The 22,966-nt window shown below is 38.2% G+C and overlaps 1 protein-coding gene across 1 annotated transcript; it reads left to right on the plus strand.

Moving 5' to 3' along the window:
• Positions 1-1,402: 1,402 nt before the first annotated feature.
• tpp2 (tripeptidyl peptidase 2) lies at positions 1,403-22,321 on the plus strand. Its single transcript, XM_046838370.1, is given in 30 exon segments — positions 1,403-1,673; positions 2,965-3,093; positions 3,252-3,347; positions 3,790-3,894; positions 6,570-6,694; positions 6,855-7,018; positions 7,266-7,420; positions 7,713-7,789; positions 8,507-8,634; positions 8,744-8,992; positions 9,987-10,102; positions 10,207-10,378; positions 12,502-12,659; positions 12,865-12,941; positions 13,023-13,129; positions 13,253-13,407; positions 13,518-13,634; positions 15,103-15,203; positions 15,387-15,483; positions 15,678-15,815; positions 15,988-16,097; positions 16,099-16,230; positions 16,406-16,484; positions 17,485-17,523; positions 18,016-18,167; positions 18,255-18,351; positions 18,437-18,567; positions 18,753-18,960; positions 20,113-20,232; positions 20,343-22,321. Coding segments are annotated over 30 exon segments (3,807 nt in total). The 5' UTR covers positions 1,403-1,490; the 3' UTR covers positions 20,433-22,321.
• Positions 22,322-22,966: the final 645 nt, after the last annotated feature.

Genomic DNA, 22,966 nt, shown 5'->3' on the forward strand with positions numbered 1-22,966 from the left:
CCTATGAAAGTACATTAAACACAATCCCCAAAGGTACACCTGTGTAAAGACTCTTGGACATCTAACTATAAGATTTTATGTGCTTTTTAAATATCACATTCCATATTCAATTCAATTCAATTCAAATCAATTCATTTTTATTTGTTTAGCGCATTTAACAATGAACATTGTCTCAAAGCAGCTTTACAGAGATAATGTGGTGATAAAATATTATATTTAGTCCCCATGTGCACTTAAAAACTTAATAAAATACCCTCCCAGGAAAATGTTCCACTAGATTTTTGGAAATCTTACGTTTTCGATTTTTAAGTATTTCAGATTTTGTTGAGGATTTGTGCCACCAAAAAATGCAATGTATATATACATACAGAGCATGGTTTTGTTTTTGCCAGCTGGGTCTAAATTAACCTCCCTTTTACACTATTTATGGAGTAAATATTTCATACCTGATAAAAGGGTCTGATAAAATGGGAATTGATTTAGATTATATTTGGGAATTGGAATTGATTTTATAATTATGCTATATTATAATATAATATAACATAAAATATAACATAATTTTAAGCATTTCAGATTTTGTTAGGTTTTCGTGCCACCACAAAATGCAATGAAATGTAAGTTTGATGCTAGTTTACTGCAGGTTACCTACCTGGTGATGACAAATATTTGTGGTGGGGTTTTTATTTGCATATACGCATATTCATAGAACTTAAAATTTGCATAGCTCTTTGGATTTGTTACGGTTAAAGTTTGTTACACGTTGATAGTAGCTTAGTAGCTGTGTACACTTATATATATACACACACACACACACACACACACACACACACACACACATAAATATACACACATAAATATATATATATATATATTTATGTGTGTGTATATTTATGTGTGTGTGTGTGTGTGTGTGTGTGTGTGTGTATATATATATATATATATATATATATATATATATATATATATATATAGTACATACTGTAGAATGTGTAGAATGATATATATGAATAATATCATTCTACACACACACACACACACACACACACACACACACACACGTATATCTATATCTATAGATTTGATTTGATTTGATATCTACATCTATCTAATATAATTTTACTCACACACACGTGTGTGTGTGTGTGTGTGTGTGTGTGTGAGTAAAATGATATTGGATAGATGTAGATATAGATGTAATGATAGCTATGATGTAAGATGATACTGCAAGTGAACAATTCATTTTGTTATTTTTTGTAAGTTTTTTTTTCTTATTTTTTTTTTGGAATAAAATTTAATTGGGTTTCAATCGACTACTATTTAGAAATATAGGGCTCTACGTAGGGCGCACTTCATATTTGAACAAAGGCGTTTGTGTAGGGCGCAGGCAGTTATTTTAGACTGAGCCATTTCAGGCTTTAAAAATCAACCCCATACGACTCCCCGGTTTATTCCTTTGGTATTCCAGGCTGCTTTGGTATAGTTTTGGTTTCATGCTTTCTGCTCGGGACATGGCGACTCGTTCTGTTGAAGATTCCTTTCCTTTACACGGGCTGCTGCCGAAAAAGGAAACCGGCGCCGCTTCGTTTCTGACCAGGTTTCCCGAGTACGATGGACGGGGAGTGCTTATCGCCATACTGGACACCGGTGTGGACCCGGGGGCGCCGGGCATGCAGGTAACGCGAGAGCGCGGCTTCGCGGACGTGCAGGCCGCAAGCTAATGGCTAAGTGTGAGAACTCGATTCATTGGCTTTTGTGTAATTTGCTAACCTTGCGGAAAATCCGCGACGTGTGGCCTTCCCAATAGTAACGGCAATACAGTCTGGAAGACTTTTTATTAATAATATCATGCCCGTGTAAAAGCCTGAATAATGGACAACAAGCTGTGTCATCCTGTGGTAGTGATGGGAACCAGCATGCTAAGTAGCTAACCTCAACTCCAGGAGCCAGATTGGGGGCTCTCTCTCTCTCTCTCTCTCTCTCTCTCTCTCTCTCTCCAGCCTAGTTGGTAGATAGATAAATGAATGAATGATGACTTTATATTTAACGTGTAGCTTGAAAAAGATTAGCATTTGTTATAAAATATTTATTAACCAGTTTAAATAGTAAGTAGTGACACAAGTCACACAAAAGCATCTCTTCTCTTTCCTGACACAGTGAATAAACACAGCAGGTAGACTTTTTCTTCAAATTGTTTCACAAGAAGGTACAAAATAACCAAAAAACAATCAGTGGGGGGGAAACATTTGAAGTCAGACTGACAGCTTGGATCACACTGTGTAAAAGAAGCATGCATCTGTTCCCAGATCTCACCCCAGCTGTCAAGACAAGGCCTTTCTTACACTTTTATAATGATCAAGCTTGTCTAGGACGGTGCAGTTGTCAAATATTTACAAATCGAAGCTCAGGTTTGATTGTTTTTTCCGTCTCATTTTACAAATTAAGTTTAGGAAGAAATAAGTAGTCATACCGCTACTACAGTTACATTTATGGGATTTGGCGGATGCTCTTATCCAGAGAGACTTACATTTATTGCATTCATTCACCTGAGCAGACATTTGGGTTAAGGGCCTTGCTCAGGGGCCCAGGAGCGTGTCTGCTTGGTATGGCATGACCTTCAGGTCCAAAGTCCAACGCCTCGACCAATAAGCTACCACCTCCCACATACAGTATAACATACAGTAAAACCACTCGTACAGTAAAAACAAGACCGAGAGACATTGATTACAAATTGATATCGGATAACATCCAGCCTGATACTAGCAGTGTTACACAGCTAACCAAGGAATCTCCAGTGAAATGTTTTTTCACTAATGGTAAGATTTTCACTATTTGGGGGGGAAAAAAAAAAGAGAGTTCTGAAGCACTTGGTTATCTGCAGTCTTTATACAAAAAAAAAATAAAAATCACATGGATTATTATTTTTTTTAAACAGTTAATTCATTTCCTGCCATCTGTCTTATACAGACCACTACAGAGGGCAAGCCTAAGATTGTGGACATCATCGATACGACAGGCAGTGGTGATGTCAACATGTCCACAGTGGTGGAACCGAAAGATGGAGAAGTGCTCGGACTTTCTGGACGCACACTCAAGGTCTGTCCATGTTGGTGTTAACGTATACTCGATTTCATATCCGCTCTTCAGATTCCTGACACTAAGCTTCTCATTTTGCCCAAGCTGTAACCGGATCACTGTAGTATTTCTCTGCACACAAAAAGGGGTCATGTGTTCACTTTCTTTCGTTTTTGCAGATGCCTCCTGCCTGGGTGAACCCGTCAGGGAAATATCACATCGGTGTTAAGAACGGTTACGAGTTTTTCCCTAAACCTCTCAAAGAGAGGATACAGGTACTTTAATGATGCACACAGTGGATTTCAGCATTTCTCCTAATAGTAATGCGTGTATTAGTGGTGTAAGGATACACAAAATTCCCGGTTCTGTTTGTACCTCGGGTTTAGGATGTGTTCCTTCCATTCTTCATTCATTCACTCGCACGATATGTTGTCAGGGTTTTCTGTTTTTATTGTTTTTAAGAAAAATTCCTGAAGCAAATGCTAAATAATCTACACAATATTGCGAAGCGGAGACCAAACAAACTCGTGGCCCGCCACTTAAGATGCCCCCGTCTGTTCCGCATGTAAAAAAAAAAAAAGGATGCGTTTGGTACACACGTATAAAGAAAGCCATGTACAGAAAGATTTCAGTATGAACACGTGTACCGTTACACCCGTAGTGTGTATGTTTTTAAAATATTATGTTCTAATGTAATTTAATATTCATGTGTACCAGAAAGAGCGCAAGGAGAAGACGTGGGATCCGGCACACAGAGCGGCTCTTGCCGAGGCCAGTCGCAGGACAGAGGACTTTGACCTCGCTCATCCCAACCCTTCACAGGTCAGGCGGTCTGCATAGTCACAGATAAACCATTGCTTATATTAATGGGAATCAGAAAGGATTTTATTAAGTGCACTTAATAGTTTTAGTTTTAGACACAAACTTTTTGGAACAACAATATTATAAAAAAAAAAAATAAAGGTTCTCGATCATCTCCAACTCAGCCGCATCCTCATCTGCTTCAAGGCTTCATGACCTTGTCTAAATTCAATGATTTAGACACAAGTTGCTCCCTGTGGAGGATGCAGTGGAAATTCCAAAACTCCGGAAATGTTTGGTCAGCTTTGCACAGCCCCACAAGCCCGTTCACAGATCCGATCATGGCTGGCGCTCCATCCGTGGCTATTGCAGTTAGTTTCCGTATGGGCAGTTTTGCTTTCGCAAATGCAGCCATCATAGTTTCTTTCAGATCTATGCCACGGGTTCTGTCTTTTAATGGCACAACATTAAGAAGTTCCTCTTTGATCACATTCGTTTGAGTCAGACCGTGCAAATATTGCCAACTGAGGCTTGTCTTGTATGTCACAACTCTCATCCAATGCGACACTAAAATACTCACATGCTTGAAGGTCAGAGTGCAACTGTGATTCAGTAGCCGTGTTAATGTCCGATATTCTGTGTTCAACAGTGTGGCGGGACAGTTGGACATCTGATACCATGCGTTTTAGTTTGTCGTTTTCAGGAGACAAGATTTCAATAACGTCACTGTGGCATTTTTTTTTTTTTTTTAACAAACTCCCCTTCATTGTATGGGTTTTTAGCCCGTGTAATGTTCCAAGCCAGTTGATGCGATGCAAGCGTTAGGTCTTCGTACATTTTTGGAAAAACTGTATCTGCTTTTCTGCCTGACTTTTTAAAGTGACCAACTTGTGCTTGCGAAGTTCAGTCCCTTTTGGAAATTCCTGGTTGATGTTAGCATGGAGTGAGCTGAAGTGGCGCTGAAGATTTGAAGCTTTGAAATGCGCTAATGACGCCTGACATAAGTCAGAATGACTTGCCATTACGTTCAACAAAAAAATATAAACTCTCCCACTCTGTTAAAAAATATCCTGTGTTCATCTTCATATTTTCGTTTTGCTGTGCATTTTTTCCTGCCATTTTGAGAGTGAACTTGACACAAAATGTAAGTAAACAATTTGCATATTGAAGTTTGTGGGTTTTTTTTTTTTTTAATGCGTGTTCGCTTCGCTTGAGTTCAATACGGTATTTTTGTCAAACACGCATGTGCATGAGATGAATATATCGCAAAGTTTCCCAGTACGGGCAAGATCATTTAAGTCTTAAAAATAACGTATTGAAATCAAGCGAAGCGAACCTGCATTTAAAAAAATAAAAGCACACAAACTTCGATATGAACGTAATAGACGCATGAAACAAGCCAAAGAGCCGTGGGTTGGCCACTCCTGATGTAGTAGCTTGGTGATGCTGGTATTTGAACCTATGACCTTCCGATTCAAAGTCCAATGCCTTAACCACTGTGCTACAACCTTCCAAAAATGCTGTCTTATCACATTAATCCACGTTAAACCTTTTCCTTAAGTTTTCTGTAGGAGTTTTCTGAACTCATCTGCTTGTTTGTACATAGTGTGCTTTATTATTAATGCGTTTACTAAGTCTGGTCTTTTAAAAACGCTGTCTTATCGCATTCAGAGTCTTCCACGTTAAAGTTTTAGTATGTCCCAGGCAAAAAAATATAATTTACTTTTTCCGTACCCCAGTTCCTATATTTCTGTGCACAGTTAAGTCACTTAGCCTTGTTTCCATGTCGGAGGTATGACTTTTTGCCAGCAATTCTTCCATAAAAATGGGAACTGAGCGCGAAGTGTCTTTCATCTGCTGCATTAAGTTTCTTTGGCTGACCACTGCATCTACAACATTGTCAATTTCTTTGAGTTTTTTTCAAAACAGCTGGAAAAGCACATCCTGAAACCCCAGTCCGGTTTGAAATCTGTGCCTGGGACCGAGCTTGCAGATGCAGTATTACTACCTTGCGTGTTGTTGCTTTGCTCAGTCTTGCGATGGTATATGACCTGTGACATGAATCCGTCTTCTACATCTTCCCCTTAGGAGTAGAGTTTGGCTGTTTGAAGCTCCTACACAGCTGTTTCTGTTTTAGTTAATGCCCATGTTTCAACCTACATATGAAAGTAATGATTATTAGCACCTGCTTAGTGTAATTGGTTAATCATACACCTGACTTTGAATGTACAAAATCCCTGAGTTTGTGTACATGTACAAAGTGTGCAAAAGTAACAATAAAAGCCAGAGTGTGGTCACACAAAAATCTTATGTAGAATTTCTTTTCTGATCATTTTTTTTAACCGATAAAAATAAATGAATCTTTTTATTTTTTTGAAAGCATTCTCACTTTACAGTATTTTTTCCAAAAACCTTTCATAGTGCATGTGGGAAGTAGCACATGGAAACTGAGTGTATATTATGTAATAAATACATAGAAATAAATATACTGTATATTATGTGTTCATGGAGGTGGGTGGGTGGGTGGGGTTGGTATTGGGAAAGAAGAGATGATAACAAAATCAGTTTTTCATTGTTCCATTACTAATACCTTTTTTCCAAACTGTCGCATGTTCCAACCAGGAGCTTATTTAATATTTCATCATTCAGCTGTTTAACACTGCTTTATTTAACCTGGAGTGTGTTTCGGGTCTCAGATCGAGAAATTGCAGAAGGAGGAGTTGCAGAGCCACAGTGAGTTGTTGGGTTCCTTGGAGAAGAAGTACAGTGACCCTGGGCCTGTGTACGACTGCGTGGCATGGCACGATGGCATTACCTGGAGGTACGTTTTACTAAGTGTATACCGTAACTACCGTAAGTAAGTTTGGTTTTTCGTAAATAAGTGATATAATGTTTTTTTTGTAAACGCGTCTGATTTGATTTCTTTTTCATAATGTGTAACGTTGTGCTTTATTGTATTGTGTATTGATGTTTATGTGCAGGGCAGTGGTGGATACTTCAGAGTGTGGAGACCTGGCGTCCTGCACTGTGCTTAGCTCCTATAGAGAAAGACAGGAGTACACCACGCTAGGGGACGCTGAGATGCTCAACTACTCCATTAACATCTACGATGAAGGGAATACCCTCTGCATTGTCACGAGTGGAGGTTAGAATATTGTCAATGCAGGGATTTCTCTCTCGTAGTTAAACTAGTGAAAAATGAAGCTTAATGAAACTGTGTGAGCCAAGATCTGTTCGTTCTAGGCACATGGCATTTCGCTTCTTGGTTAGTCTTATTAAGTAGAAGATCTGACATTATTTTGATCACATGAAGCAAGAAAACAAAACGCATCGCAGCTTTAATTAGAATCCTCTCTATCATTCTTTTCATCTGTGTGTTTTTGGCTTTGCAGGTGCTCACGGGACTCACGTGGCCAGCATAGCGGCCGGTTATTTCCCAGAGGAACCAGAGAGAAACGGCGTAGCCCCCGGTGCCCAAATCTTGGCGCTTAAAATAGGGGATACCCGTCTAAGCACAATGGAGACCGGAACAGGTCTCATTCGAGCGGTAGGAGCATATACTCTTCACTTCATAGGAGTTTGTATTGCTGTTCCTTACAGCATCTTTCCGAACTGTATGGCTTTAGAAGTTTCACAAAAATGTTAATGTAGTGGAAATTTTATCCAACGTGACATCTTTGTTTCCTCCTTTCTTCTTCCTTGCGGAACGTTTTTTTGATGAAAGTAAAATTTTACTTATTTCGCATATTTATTCACATATTCTTGTTATTGGTCAGTTTGTTGTCATAGTTAAGTGAATTGTTGATATACAGCTTATTCATCATCTTTATTTTTTACAGATGATCGAGGTCATTAACTACAAGTGTGACCTTGTGAACTACAGCTATGGGGAGGCAACCCACTGGCCAAACTCAGGGTGAGCCAATGTGTATCAATAGTTTAAACAGAAATCCTGAATATCTACGTTTTTTTCGTACTTGCCGTAAATTGTATTCCTAAATAGATAACTGGATAAAAAAACAAACATACATAACATTTCATGTAAAACAGTACTGAATTTTATTACAAAAAAGGCAGTACTGAATCATTAAAATGTGCCTAAATGAAATAAATATGAATATATTAATTATATTAATAAATATTGAGGCTAATAAGACTCAATCAAACTGAAACAAAAGGTTACACTCTAAATAATAAAAAATTCAGAAGTCCTACGAGACCATTCATTATAATATTTTTTTTCCTTCTTTGTTTTCTCGTGATCTTGACGTAACGCGTTGTTTTCTCGTTATTACGACTTAATTTTCTTGTGATCTTGACATAACAAACGTTGTTTCTTTGTGATCCGTAGTTAGTAAATTAAAAGTAATAAAAAGACACTTTAACAAACAGCACACGGCGTCAGTGATTTGCCTCTAGAGGCCGCTCTCGTAACTCCATAACGCAACCTGGAAAAACTATCATCCCAACAATCTGCTATTGGTTCTAGCAAAACCGATAAATTGTTCGATCTCTAGTTCACATTGTAAGGTTTTGTAAGTATCACTTGAAAATGTCAGTTGGCGTCATGTTTTATTTGTTGTTTGCTTTTGTTTTATTTCATTAAAAAGAACATTTTTTTTCACTTTTATAGGAGAATCTGTGAAGTGATCAGCGAGGCGGTGCAGAAACATAACGTGATGTATGTGTCGAGCGCTGGAAACAACGGGCCGTGTCTCTCCACTGTGGGATGTCCCGGAGGAACCACGAGTAGTGTCATAGGTTAGTTTTTAGTTACCATTTTGTTGAAGTGGAGCTTTACTGCAAAAGCTGCAGAGCTCTGTGCTGAGCAAACTAATGGTTTTATTTAACGTAAAAACACACTTTCTAGGCGTAGGTGCTTACGTCACGCCTGACATGATGGTGGCGGAATATTCGCTGAGGGAGAAATTGCCTCCTAACCAGTACACGTGGTCTTCAAGGGGTCCGAGTGCCGACGGAGCTCTGGGTGTTAGCATAAGTGCTCCTGGGGGAGCCATTGCCTCGGTGCCCAACTGGACTTTGCGTGGCACGCAGTTAATGAACGGAACCTCGATGTCTTCTCCCAACGCATGTGGAGGAATTGCACTCATTCTCTCAGGTAAAGTTATGGGGCAGAAAATGTAAACACATCATTCCATATAGTATAACAAAAATTATTCCAAACAAAGCCACAGAACTGTTTTGCATCTCTAACCAATAGTGAGTAATTGAGCCGCTGCGATTGAACTGGATCATTTAAATCGGCGATTCATTTAATCGCAATACTCACTTATTAACAGCAACTGACTGGGGTCTTTAATTCCACATTTAAAATATCCTTTCTCTGCATTGCAAAAATGTCTTATTGTTCGAATATAATGATTAAATGTAAGAGTTTGATTTGAAGATGATGTCAACTTTTAGAAAAAAAATGGGCCCATAAAAGGTGAAAATCTATTTAAACGCATTGAAAAAAAGTTAATTTCGGTCACTGCTGTGAACTGACCAAAATCACAGAATATGAAAAATAGCAAAAACTTTGAGTCAGCTGTCCACGGTAGTCCTTAAGGTTACACACACTCAGCAAAATAACGTCTTAATATCGTTATTGACAAAATCCAAAAATATAGAGAAATATTATTTAGGGGCGATACCATAATTTTGCCTTCGGGTACGATACCAGAATGTAATACCTCGGAATTGATTCCATAAAGTGACAAATAACCAGCCTCAAACGATAAGAGAACCGGTTTACCGGTTTCACAGCAATTCGGGAAACACTGCCATCTACAGGTGAATCTCGGAACAGCAGCATATGAAATAACGTATTTAGCAAAAATATATCGTACCTTTTGAAATATATACCGGTATTTTTCCAGTACTGGCGCACGATATCGCACATGTCTACTTTCAGGTAGAACGCTAGCACTTGTTGATGTCTAAATGTTTTTTATTTCCCCATTTCTGTTCAATCGTGTTTAAGTTTAAATCCAGTGTGTATCGAGGACAGGAAATTCAGTAATGGCAGCAGATAAGTGATAATGAGATTAGTAAGTTGCTGTATATCTTGAGGAGTTTGCATTGCGAGTTAAAAATACATTGTCTGTGTGAAGGTCTGAAGCAGAACGGGATGCGACCCATAGTTGCAGCCGTGAGACGTGCTTTGGAAAACACCGCCCAAAAAGTGGATGACATCGAAGTGTTTGCACAGGGTCATGGCATTATTCAGGTAAATAAATGGGGTGTGTGTGTGTGTGTGCGCGCGCGCATGCATCTGGGCATAGTGGTTGGTTTGTTAATTAATTAATTAATTAATGTATGCTTTTGCTGTAGGTGGAAAGGGCATTTGACTACCTCATGCAGCATGCTTCCACTCCTACTAGTAACCTGGCATTCACAGTCACTGTAGGGAATCAGCGGGGCATCTACCTCAGGGACGCCGTCCACGTCTCCACTCCTTCCGATCACGGAGTCGGCATCGAGCCAGTCTTTCCAGAAAACACTGGTAAGACGCATTGCAATTAATTATAATCTAACAAAGTTTACAAAATCGGGAACAAGTAGAAATAACCTTTGGTGATCGGTAATCAACGAAGGCCATTGACAGACTAAGAGACAATAGTGCAGAGTAGAGAATACGCAAGTAGGTACAGCAAGTAAAATTTGCTGATGAAGAAAGATTTAATAATAATAAAATAACACATTTAGAGATGAAAGCTGATGCTAGCTGGTGGAATTGATTTTGCAGTTCTGAGTATTTGTTAGGTTTTAGGAGTTCAGGTAGACTTGTCAAGAAATCAGGAATCCATTAGCACTTGGTGTTCGTTCAGTGTCAGTCTGGTGCGTCAGTATTCTCACATGTTCAGGTTTTATTAAGAGCACACTGCATCCTGTCGTTCTGTATACGAGTTTCTCAGTATGTAGGATTTCTGTAGTCTATTCATATTTTCATTTATTCGTAGTACCGTCGTATCACCCCATTTGGCATGCTGTCATAACATCGTCTCTACCTTCAATCAATTAAGTTGCAGTCTAGAGCCCATGTTTTTGTTTACACCTCATGGTTTCTGGTCTTTTCCACATCTGGAATTAACATATATATCCTGGTTAATAAGATCGCTCAGGAGACATGAGGATCAGTCTGCATCCTCCTAGGCTCTTCAGCAGTATTTGACCTGGTCAGCACACAATGTTTAGCATGGCAATGATTTGCTTTCTACCTTCTCGCTTGTTGACCTGTGTCGCTCATATCAGGTGAAAAATTATAGGGTTGTTTACAACTGCTCTAAGCTTTATGGAGAGCCAAAAGGCTTGGTGCTAAATCTCCATTCAAACCCGCTTTTTTAGTGAGATCATGTCCTCACATGGGCTTTTTATGCCCCTGCTGTGCACTAAAATCTTTATTCTGTCAGACACTCAAGTTTCTGTTTGAGTGATTTCCAGGTCTGGATTAGTGTGGGGGGGAAAAAGAAGACCGAGGTATTAGTTATTTGTGTTTCCATTCTATTGCCCTATTCGGGTTTTAAAAATGTGTAAAAAATATTTGTAATAAAACAGCGGCTACGCATACACTAATCCGGATACATAAGTGTTTCCGTCGCTCTGCTTCCGCCCGTTCATTTTTAATCATTTCCCAAAAGTTGCTCATTCACAATGAAACGTCTGAAAACACTCTGTACTGCGCGTGACGCTTTACGGCTCTTTAAAACCTCAAATTGACAAATGACATAAAACTTCATCATGAGCTTTTTTTTTTTTTGAGTCTCATCACTCCTAGAAGTTTGGATCTGCACAGCTGTTATTGGTTATGCTTTTTTTTTTTTTTGACCTGGTCAAATCCTGTTATAACAGAATAAATGTTTGACATAAACAAGCCAAAAATAAACAGAGGAATTATCTCGATTTGTAATAGCTTTAAGTTAATTGTATAAAATCAAATTGAAATGGAATAAAGGTAATTGTAATCCATGGTGTGAATGGGTTGGAAATTGTAGTATTAATTGATTATAATAAGAAAATAATATAATACCATTTATAATAATCAGATTTATTCTGCACCTTTTGACCTAATCCGTGCAAAAACTTTAACCAAAAATTCAAATAGAGAAACAAATACAGTGTGTAGTAGTGCGTTTCTCATCCCACGTAGGAGTACGCCCTCGTAGTTGTACAGTTTCAGATCTAGGACACTTTGTTTGCACTCGTTCTTTGTTGCTCTGCTAAAGAAAAACAAGTCTCTTTCAGAGAACACGCCGAAGCGCCACAGCGGCTTTGGTCAAAGACCGGCTACAGTTATATCCTGTTATATTATAGAATTTAAATGATTAATCAGACGTTAAATATGGTCTTAAAAATCTTTTGGGAAGATTGGGGTCTGGAAAAGTATAAAATTTTGAACTGAAAAATGTGCAGGAAGTAGTTTCTTCATACTGTGTTTTTTCGACTCATGGTACTATGAGTAAATGGCCTTTACAAGTAATAAACAGGGTACGAAGTCTGATCACAGTAAATCTTTCGTTTGTAATGGCGGTGTGAATGACCGTGCCATGGACTGTCCATTTGTGATCCGATCACACAGGACCCTGTAGTCTCCGTGTATGTGACTGGATGCTTGTGTCTGTCTCCCAGAAAACTCTGTACGAATCTCGCTGCAGTTGCACCTGGCGCTCACGTGCAGCGCGCCGTGGGTTCAGTGCCCCTCCCATTTAGAGCTCATGAACCAGTGTCGTCACTTTAATGTGCGCATCGACCCACAGGGACTTCGAGAGGGTCTGCATTATACTGAGGTACTGATTTTTTTGCACCTAATTCCATACCATAAAGAAGTATTCGTATTTAATGATTGATTTACTCTGAATTTCTTGATGCTTTGTTTTTTTTTTAAAAAAAAAAAATCAAGCATCAATTTGAACTTGTGTGTAGGATGTTTTATTTTATTGCATTTAAGAGTAATTGGTTTGGTCATGTTTGGCTTGTTGTTTGTCTGACCAGGTGTGTGCTTATGATACATCAGCACACGGTGCTGGTCCTCTCTTCAGAGTCCCTATAACGGTTATAATCCCCACAAAGTAAGTTCATTAACACTTGGTGGTGTTTAATTTGTCACCATTGTTACTTTATATTGTGCGACTCATCACTTTCTTTTCCAGGGTGTCCGAGAGCCAGAATCAGGAGGTCTCTTTCACAGATGTACACTTCAGACCAGGGCAGATACGGCGCCATTTTCTTACCGTTCCTCAAGGAACCTCATGGGCAGGTGAGTAAACACAAACACACAGAATTTGGTGCTCGAGGGAGTTTCCTATCATGCCAACGTTTTTGTCAGCGGTGTTGGCACCTCTGTTAATACTTTTTTCTTTTAACTCCTTTTTTTCATCAGAGATCACATTAACGTCTCACTCCTCCGATGTCTCCTCCAAGTTTGTCCTCCATGCTGTGCACCTGGTGAAGCAGAGGGCTTACCGAGCTAACGAGTTCTATAAATTTTCCTCACTGCTGGAGAAGGGCTCTCTCACCGAGGCGTTCCCCGTGCTGGTACCAGGCACTTCTTCTGCGCTTGAACAGATAGTGGTTTATTTATTCTGATTATTCAGTGGTGTGTATTGCTCTAACAGTGTCAATCTGTGTCTGTCTGTCTGTCTTAGCCTGCTCGAACCGTAGAGGTGTGCATCGCCCGTTGGTGGGCCAGTCTTGGTGATGTCGTTGTAGACTATACCATTTCTTTCCATGGGCTGCGAACATCGCCATGTCCCCTTCATATAGTGAGTATCCAGCGTAAAGCCGGACCTGCTGTTTACTTGTCTGTTTTTGTTTTTGACTTTGGAGGTGGGGACAGCATTGTGTTTCATGTTATTAAATTAGGAAAATACATTTCTAAATAACAAATCTTGTATAAAAACATAATAGAGTATGTAAAGATATAATAAGGTTTTACGCAGTGTATTTAACTTGGCGATGAGACGACTTGAGCTGACGAAAACGCTTGCGGGGGGCAGTAGAGGCGATAAGCGGAGACTGAGGGAAAACTTGTTTTTTACTATCACTGCTGTATACTACGTATCCCTAAACTTTTACATTTTTTTTACTTTTTCTTCTTCGCTTATCTTAATTTTCTTGGCTTCGCTTTGCCATCTAGCAGTGGTGTCTCGATCTCTTTCCTCAAATTTGTTCTCGCGTAACAAAGCAAAAAATCGACTGAGTGACCGCTCGTACCTCGGAAAACTCGTACATTAATTCACTCGTAGGTCAAGGTAACACTGTTTATAAATAAAATATTTATTTATTTACGGTTCACAAAAGTCATGGTTCGGTTTAATTTTGGTGCAGTCGGGGGAAGAAATGCAAAACAAAATCACTTGTCGCTTTTTTTTTATTAACGCAGTTTATTATTATAAACATTTGTGAACATCAGTTTAAATTTTTCAAAACTATTTTAAATAAAATGCTTGCTTGGTTTAAATAAAAAATGATATCCATAATGCAATAATGCATTATTGATTATAATGCAATATGATTAAATCAGCACAAATTAAATTGATTAAATAAAATTAAATATGTGGACAAATTTAAATTGTTTACGTTTGTTAGACCACATTTGGGTGTTATAGATGTGTATATAAGTGTGTTACATTTAATTATCTAAAGATATAATCTACTTATTTCAGCATTCTTTAACAAATATCTTCATTTCTTCCATCCTTCATTTATTCGCTTCCTCGATGTGTGGAATTGTCAGGATTTTCTCCTTTTAAGAGAAACTCTTGAAGCTGTGCATAAAATGCTAAAGAATCCATAGCGCTAGCGTCAGCGAAAGCAGGAAGTGGCAGCAGTTTCGAGCGTGCACAAAACAAACGTTGTTGTGCATGTTTTCAAGTTTATTATTATTGATATTAATAATAATAATACTAAATTAGTGACACTACACAACAGTGTGAGGCAGAGACTATACAAACTTGATGTTTGCCATTAAATACATTCTCGAGGGAACAGGTTTTACCCATGTTACGCATGTAAACAGGATATTTGTATGTATAATTATTTTTAACTATTAATAAATGTATATTTTTAATTTTGCATATTTAGAAGTAAAATTTCCTCTATTCTCCTCTACCTGCAGTGTGTGTATTTTTATAACTTGCATTGTGCAATTTCTCTGAGAATTGCGTTAACTTCCTTTTTGCTTCTTTTGTTTTTCCCTTTTTTTTTTTTTTTTTTTTTTTTTTTTGGCAGCATGCGTCTGAGGGCATTACCAGTTTTGAGGTCTCCTCTCCTATTAGATATGAGGAAGTCTCACCAGTGATCACCTTGAAGAACTGGGTGCAGCCCCTTAGGTGTGTAAATGTTTCATTTCATTGGGATAATGAATAAATATTTATTTGGACTGTATAGAAAGATAGTTGGCAACCCTGAATATGTGGGAAGAATATCCTTTGTGGCACTATGGCACACAGCAAATGTCAGTCTGGTGAGCATTTGTGAACTGGTTTTCTTTGTGCTTTTTTTCTCCTCCATAGGCCAGTAAGTTCAAAAACAAAAGCGCTTGGCTCCAGAGATGTACTGCCCAACAACCGTCAGCTTTATGAGATCGTCCTTACGTACAGCTTCCACCAGGTGTGCAGCTGCACTTCCATTCACACTTTAACCTCGTATTATCTCGCACTACTATACGTGCATTACGTAGTTTGCAAGTTTTAAAAAAAGTAAATTTTTGAGTTTTGACCGTGTGGTACTTTTTATTGACACATCCGAATCAGTTTGTACAACTCAAATAATTGATTCCACTTTTTAAAAAAATTGTTTTTCAGCCTAAAATTGGGGAGGTGACCCCCAGTTGTCCATTACTGAGTGAGCTGTTGTACGAGTCAGAGTTTGACAGCCAGCTTTGGCTCCTCTTCGACCAGAATAAGAGACTCATGGGCTCTGGCGATGCTTATCCTCATCAGGTGATAATCACTTTCTTATCTCGTCCACTTTGGTGTGATGGAAAGTAGCTTTGCTATGAGAATAATTTTTTTTCATTTGGATAAGAGATTCACTTCAGTCGATATCCATGTGTACTGTGCACGTTACAATTTTGACCATAGCGTAATTATCTTTTTCGCCGATACCCACTAGTACTCTCTGAAGCTGGAGAAAGGAGACTACACCATCCGGCTGCAAGTTCGCCATGAGCAACAGAGCGAGTTGGAGCGACTGAAAGATTTGCCTTTTATAGTGTCCCATCGCCTCCAACACACTGAGCCTAGATGTTTACGAGACGCACCGGATGGCATTACTGGCTAAGAAGAAGGCAAACACCCTCACTCTTTCCCCAGGAGCCTCTCAGCCTTTCTACATCACCTCTTTATCAGATGACAAGTGTGTGGCTTTGCTGTTTTTTAATTTTGTTTTGCCATCAACTGCTTATGCAGTGAAGTCTTGCATAATTTCTTCATTTATCTGAGTGGGGTTTAGGTTTCAGTTCTTCCCTCATGGAGAACTGCCATATACTCTGTCTCCATGAGCCTGCATCACCTTCTCTTTTATCTTTCAGGATACCTAAAGGTGCAGGTCAGGGGTGCTACATGACCGGCTCTCTGGTTGTACCGAAGAGCGAGTACGGAAAAAAAGCAGTGAGTGGCTCTATTTGCCGTCAGTCTTCTTTAGCTTGGGCAGCACTCGAGTCCCGCCCATCACGTACCAGACCCAATCAGGAGTTTAGTCTCTGTCTTGCATGCTGCTTTGGCCCCCATTTTGGGGTCAAAATGTAAATAAGGGGTGTATTTGCAAAAACCTATTATACTATTGAGAATGCGGCTGAGTGCATCTGATTAGCTGCATTTCTCTTTCAACTGAGCAAGGCACAATTATCTCAGAACGAAACCCATATTGTGCTGGTGTGCTCGAGCGGATCTGGTAGAGACCTCCAGAGACCCAGAAAAATCAGTATACCACGTGAATCTGTTCTCTTATTTGACTATTAAAAAAAAAAGTGTTTTTTATAATTTATTTATTATTGAAAGCCAAAATGTACACCCCTGTCATCTTGCAGGAGTTGCTTTTTTTTTTTTTTTTTTTTTTTTTTTAAAAGCAAATGTTTGCTTAAATATGTAGATGAACAATTTACAGATCCGACAAAGCCATTCCCAAATAAATACACACAAGCACACGAACACAAAAGAAATTTCAGAACACATGGCCCGAGTCTGATCTTTAAATTGTGGATCTTTACTTGTTTTATACCCGACACATCACCATGGTGTATTCTGGAGAGAATTTACTCGCTTGTTGTCTGTGATTGTTGCTGCTACTTGACTGATCTAGAGCATCTAGACTTCTTTTCTCCATAAAGTCTTCAGGACACTAGTGAGCGAGATCTAGCTGAAACCATAAATTGAATTTTATTTTTTGGCTTTGTGGTATAATCACCACTAGGTGGCTTTTTTTTATTTTTTATTTTTTGCAAGTAACCCAGACTAACTGCAATGAAATATTTGCGGTTTAAATCGATTAAATAGTTATACAAATGCTGAACACAAAATGAAGACTAGATAAATGAAGAAAAAAAAAAAAGATCCTAGTGTGTGTCTGTTTTCTTTTCTTTCCTTCATTGTGTGTTATTCTAACCACCAGGGCCAAGCCTCAGCCAAACGACAAGGAAAATTTAAAAAGGTACTGAATGGGCTAGAGCTCTCTGAATCTGCAAATGCAATATTGAAATGTAATATTAAAAACATAAAATTTGTGACAGTTCAGTGGTACAGAATAAAAACTGTTTAAGAGGAGTATAAATATTAATTGCAATAGCAAGTGAGTTTGTACCTCCACACTCTTAACTGTAAGGATTTTTCTATAATTTATATGATCTTATAAAGCTCAAACGTGACCCAAAATATCACCATCTAAAATATCTAAACCATATTTCATGTCGGCTGTCCATCTCGTTGTTCATTTCTCTATAGTATATATCGTATAAATGTATTTTACTGGATTTAAATGATATCCTATTTTTTTTCAACAGTTAGTTAAATCGTTTGCATTTCTTTGAGATGGCAGGAGATTGTGGTGGATTTAAATCTAATCCTCTGTATGAGTGATATGGTTTAGTGATGAGAACATGGCTTGTTGTTAAATCTCTCTTTAAAATTTTTTTTTTGTTATTAGGACATCGTGCCAATATTCTACCACCTGATCTCTGCCCCTAACAAATCAAAGAATGGAGGAAAAGAGAAGGACAAAGATGGGGAGAAAGAGAAGGACGTGAAGGAGGAGTTCTCCGAAGCCCTCAGAGACTTGAAGATCCAATGGATGACCAAGTCAGTTCCCGCTTTCGGCGCTTTCTTTACACCGCACCATAACTTTTTGCACACATTTTGTGACCTCATTTTCTTGTTAACCCTCAGGTTGGACAATAATATTTTATATGATGAACTGAAGGAGAACTTTGCAAGTTATCTCCCTCTCCACGTCCAACGACTCCATCAGCTGGATTCAGAAAAGGTATCTGCCTTCTTTCATGTGCTTTCTTTCTCATTTTTGCACATATCGCTAATTTTTTTTTTTTTTTGTTTGTTTTTCCCTCCAGGAGCGACTGAAGCGATTGCAAGACATCATGGCAGCAGCTGATATTGTTATCTCTCAAATCGACCAGACCGCACTGGCAGTCTATCTCACAATGAAGACAGACCCTCGTCCAGACGCAGCCACTATAAAGAGGTATAATGGGTTTCTTGTAGTACAAACACCATGACACTAATCCTCCATAGCTGAGTAGTGACTCGTGTATGCAGTCCAGTTTATAGACTAAAACTGTTGAAGCATAGCCGTTAGATCTTGAAGACGTGGTGAATGAGAATATTCAGAATGTCCTGCATGACTCTGAACATGCTGTGCTCTTGCAGCGATATGGAGAAACAGAAGTCGTCGCTGCTGGATGCGCTCTGTAGGAAAGGATGTGCTCTGGCTGATCAGCTCATGCAGCCCCCAGAGCTGGAGGGGGCGAGTGCAAGTGAGGTGGGCAGCTCTGAAGACGACCCACACGGAGTGGCCAAAGCACTGAACGACACTTTCTGGGAGGTTCAAAAGTGGGCAGAGCTCACAGACTCTAAGGTGTGTGCCAATTTTATAGCGGCCCTTTTTTCCCCCCCACAAGTTATCCTAGTGCAGTGTTAATTATATATATAAAATCTAAATTAATGTGTTCAATCAAATTCCTTTTAATGGTACAAATTTTATTAACACCCGATTAATGCAGTGTGCATTTCTGTGACCGTTTTTTATTAAAAATATAAATAAATAAAGGCAAAATTTAAACCTTCAACGCAACACATTTATTTGATGCCCTTTGTTTACTCAGAGAGATCGATCTCTCTCTCTCTCTCTCTCTCTCTCTCTCTCTCTCACTCTTTCTCTTTCTATTTATATATATATATATATATATATATATATATATATATATATATATATATATATATATATATATATATATATATATATAATGAACTGATTATTTGTTTTACTCCGCCATGATGGACACATCTGGCAATTAAATCCATCTGTGTGGAAACAGCAAAAGTTCAGTTTGGTGTTCCGATGATTTATATAAAAAAAAAAAGAACAGGGTTAATTATGCAAATGTATGTTTATTATTAGTGAAACCATAAAGCATCCATATTTGTACATTTTATAACATAAAAAAACGGGCGATTAAGTTGCGATTAATCACAAGTTAACTCATGATCGTCGTGCGATTAATCGCGATGAAATATGTTAATTATATAATGGTTTTAGATCGTTTTGAAATTTTAGCCACAAGATACCATCACTGCCATGACTTTTAAGACATTAACACCACAAACATCTATAATAATAGATTATTGTTAAAAATATATTTTGTCTTAAAAATATTTTATATATATATATATATTTTATAAAAAACTAATTTTTTTTTTTTTAATTTAAAAGCTATAAGTGCATGGGTATTATGCCATGGCTTGATATAAAGTGCTGTTACTCTTGCCATGCAGGTGTTTTATACCCTTTATACCTCAACAGGAATTATTATAAAAAAAAATTCTAATGTTACTGAAAATCCAGACCCTTTTTTTGTTTTTTTTCCCCCTCCTTTTAATGTGAATTCTGGTTCAGGGCTCGATTCCTGTCAGACTTCATTAACCTCATTTCTAAAGGACTCCTTTTTTCAGTAGTGACTATCTTTGGTGATTGACACTGAAGTTGCATTTTATTATTATTTATTTTCAGGTTCTGTCCTTTTCCTACAAACATGCCTTGGCGAGTAAAATGTACGGAAGAGCCTTAAAATACGCTACTAAAATTGTAGAAGACAAACCCAGCAAAGAGAACTGGAAGAACTGCATTCAAGTAAGTAATTACGTCTGTCAACCACTTCACCTTTTACAGCAATTAAATATACATTTGTACAATTATTGAGATATATGCGAGTAAATATATGCGCTCTGTCTGTGCTGCAGCTGATGAGGCATCTGGGCTGGATGCACTGCGCCACCTACACTGAAAACTGGCTTCCCGTCATGTATCCCCCAGACTATACACCTTTTTAAAGCAGATCACACAGGACTTCCCTGTGCAAAAATGCAGTACCAGATTTTAAAGACTCTTTAAAGACGTGTCCATGGTGGATGCCATTAAGCCTTTCTTTTTTTTTAAACTGGAGCAAACATAAGGACATAAAGATCCACATTTCACCACCATATCATAATCCACCAGATTTCTACAATGCTGTTATGTGTGTTTGCTGGGCGAGAAGTTCGCTATTCGTATCCGTGCTTCTTGTTCGCCATTTATTTTGTTGTTGTATTTTGCCCCGTATCCATTAGATCCAGTAGTTTTAATTTTTATCATTTGGTGCCAAGGTATTTAATTTCTCATTAAATGCAGTAATCGTCCTCTGACTGAGCTGTTGAAATGTCAAAACATTTCAGGGTCACAATGCACACAATTATGTAAAGGCAATATAAACATACGTAAACCAACTTTTCCCTTATATACATTATATGTGCAATGTATGCATGTTGTTTTGATTTTATTTTATATATGGGTTGCTTGCTGGCCTGAAAGCAAACCTCTTTTGGTCACTTCTGGGCTTTTATACTGTATAATTGAGTCAGTGTCTGGCCTTTTTAATGAGAGGGTTTTATAAGTGTGTTCTTTTTTATTTTTATTATAATTTTTTTTTTTGTAGCACTGTGTGAACGCGTGTGCGTGTACAAAATGTGTGTTTTTAAATGTATTTATTATTGGACGCATATTCTTACATAGTTTGCCCGATACACATTTTGCATTCAGCCATTTCTACAAAGATACTGCAATATCGAATAATTTAACAAAAAATGTTTTAAGCAAAGTGAAAGAATTAAGGTCTCTGCTGGAATGTGCCATATTCCATACATTTTAAAGCAAAACTCCACCCTGAACTTAATTTACCTGTTTATAATCTGCTGCATTGATCGTGGATTTTTTAAATTATTATTTCATATTTACACGACATGTAATGCAGCACCAAACTGAAAAAGAAAAGAAAGAAGAAAAATCAGCCCCCAAAGTAAATGTGTGTAGTGTTCATGCTTCATGGTGGAGTTTTGCGCATTAGGCAGCACACTGTCGAGCTGCACTATGGTCAGTTCCGTTTGTTCTGTTTTCTACGTAACGATTTCACCTTCACGGTATTAACGATGTGCGGTAAAGCTGCTCACGCCAAGCTTCCATTTGTTTGCTCGGTTTAACATCCAGCTGTTTTTTGGTCACTTCTGAGTGGGTGGTTTAAATGTCTGTTTACACATTACTGTACCAGAGAATGTGGCACTTCACAGCCAGTGATTGATATGAGTCCGAATGCAGCTGTGGTTATGTTTTGCCAAAATAGAAATTCGGTATTTCGATTGGCTTCTGGTCAATCGCCAGCACCGAACCCTAAAAAATTCATTTTAACAATATCTGACGATGCCTGATGAAAATATCTACGGATCGTATTTTATTTTTGCATGTAAAGTACGTGCTAATGGACTTTTCTCCTCCAACTTTTTTTTTTGTTTTTTTCCTTTTCATACATAGTCGTCAACAATATATTCAGGGTTAAACAGGCATGGACTTTGCCAACATCAGTTTCCTCAACGACGGCCTTAAATCATTGCAAACACCTCACACTGAGCGCAGTCAGGGGTCTCGTATCACCGTCATCATATCAAAGAGCTTTTGGTGGGTACGTGGCTTTTGTGTATTTCGAAATGTTTAAACGCATAGTAGTTAATGCCAATATTTTAGAATGTACTTTTTTGATTTGAAGCCGAACGTATGTACCACTATCATTTTATAGCCATTATACAGCAAGAGACGTATGGAAAGCTGCGACATGCGTTATTTTATTACAGTTAACGTTGGGGGATTGTCATACGATCAAGATCATTCTGAATAAAACTTATTTGAACAGCAAGTTTGCCAGTGATTTCATTGTGGACCATGGGCATACAAGGTGGGATCAAAAAGTTTAGATGCAGACGTGTTCACTTTGCCTGAATGTTTTCTTTAGACGCTTAAAAACCTGGCAGTAGAACTCGCTTTCGAGTTTTTGATGCACAATGCTGCGAATGTCAGGAAAAAACAAGCATGCATTCGAGTTGCGGAGACACTTTAACTTTTTTGCTGGTAAAGATGATTGGCTCTTCCACTTTGAAGACTTGCTTTATCTCAGGGTTGTATTCGTATACCCAAGTTTCATCACCGACATTCAATCCTCGACATGAATTCTTGAATGAGTTTTGGCAGACTTTGGCACCGACTTGCAACTGACTGACTGATGCTCTCTGTAACTGTGCATGCAGCCTTGCGCTGCCACCTGTTGGCGTGTTATGAAAATGTTTCGAGACTAGTTTTTTTTTTTTTTGAGTTGTTGGAGAAAAGGACATTAATCTGTAGCCTGCTAACTATAACAAATTAAGGGGAAATTACTTTAAACAGGAAACAGTATCAAACGTAATCTTTTTGGCTGTAGAATACAGTTATTAGACTTTCTCTATGAAGAAGGGGTAGCTCAGTGGTTAAGACATTTGGACATCTGATCAAAAGGTTGTGAGTTAAA

Source organism: Silurus meridionalis, chromosome 24, assembly GCF_014805685.1.
Source record: "Silurus meridionalis isolate SWU-2019-XX chromosome 24, ASM1480568v1, whole genome shotgun sequence".
NCBI classification, from domain to species: domain Eukaryota; kingdom Metazoa; phylum Chordata; class Actinopteri; order Siluriformes; family Siluridae; genus Silurus; species Silurus meridionalis.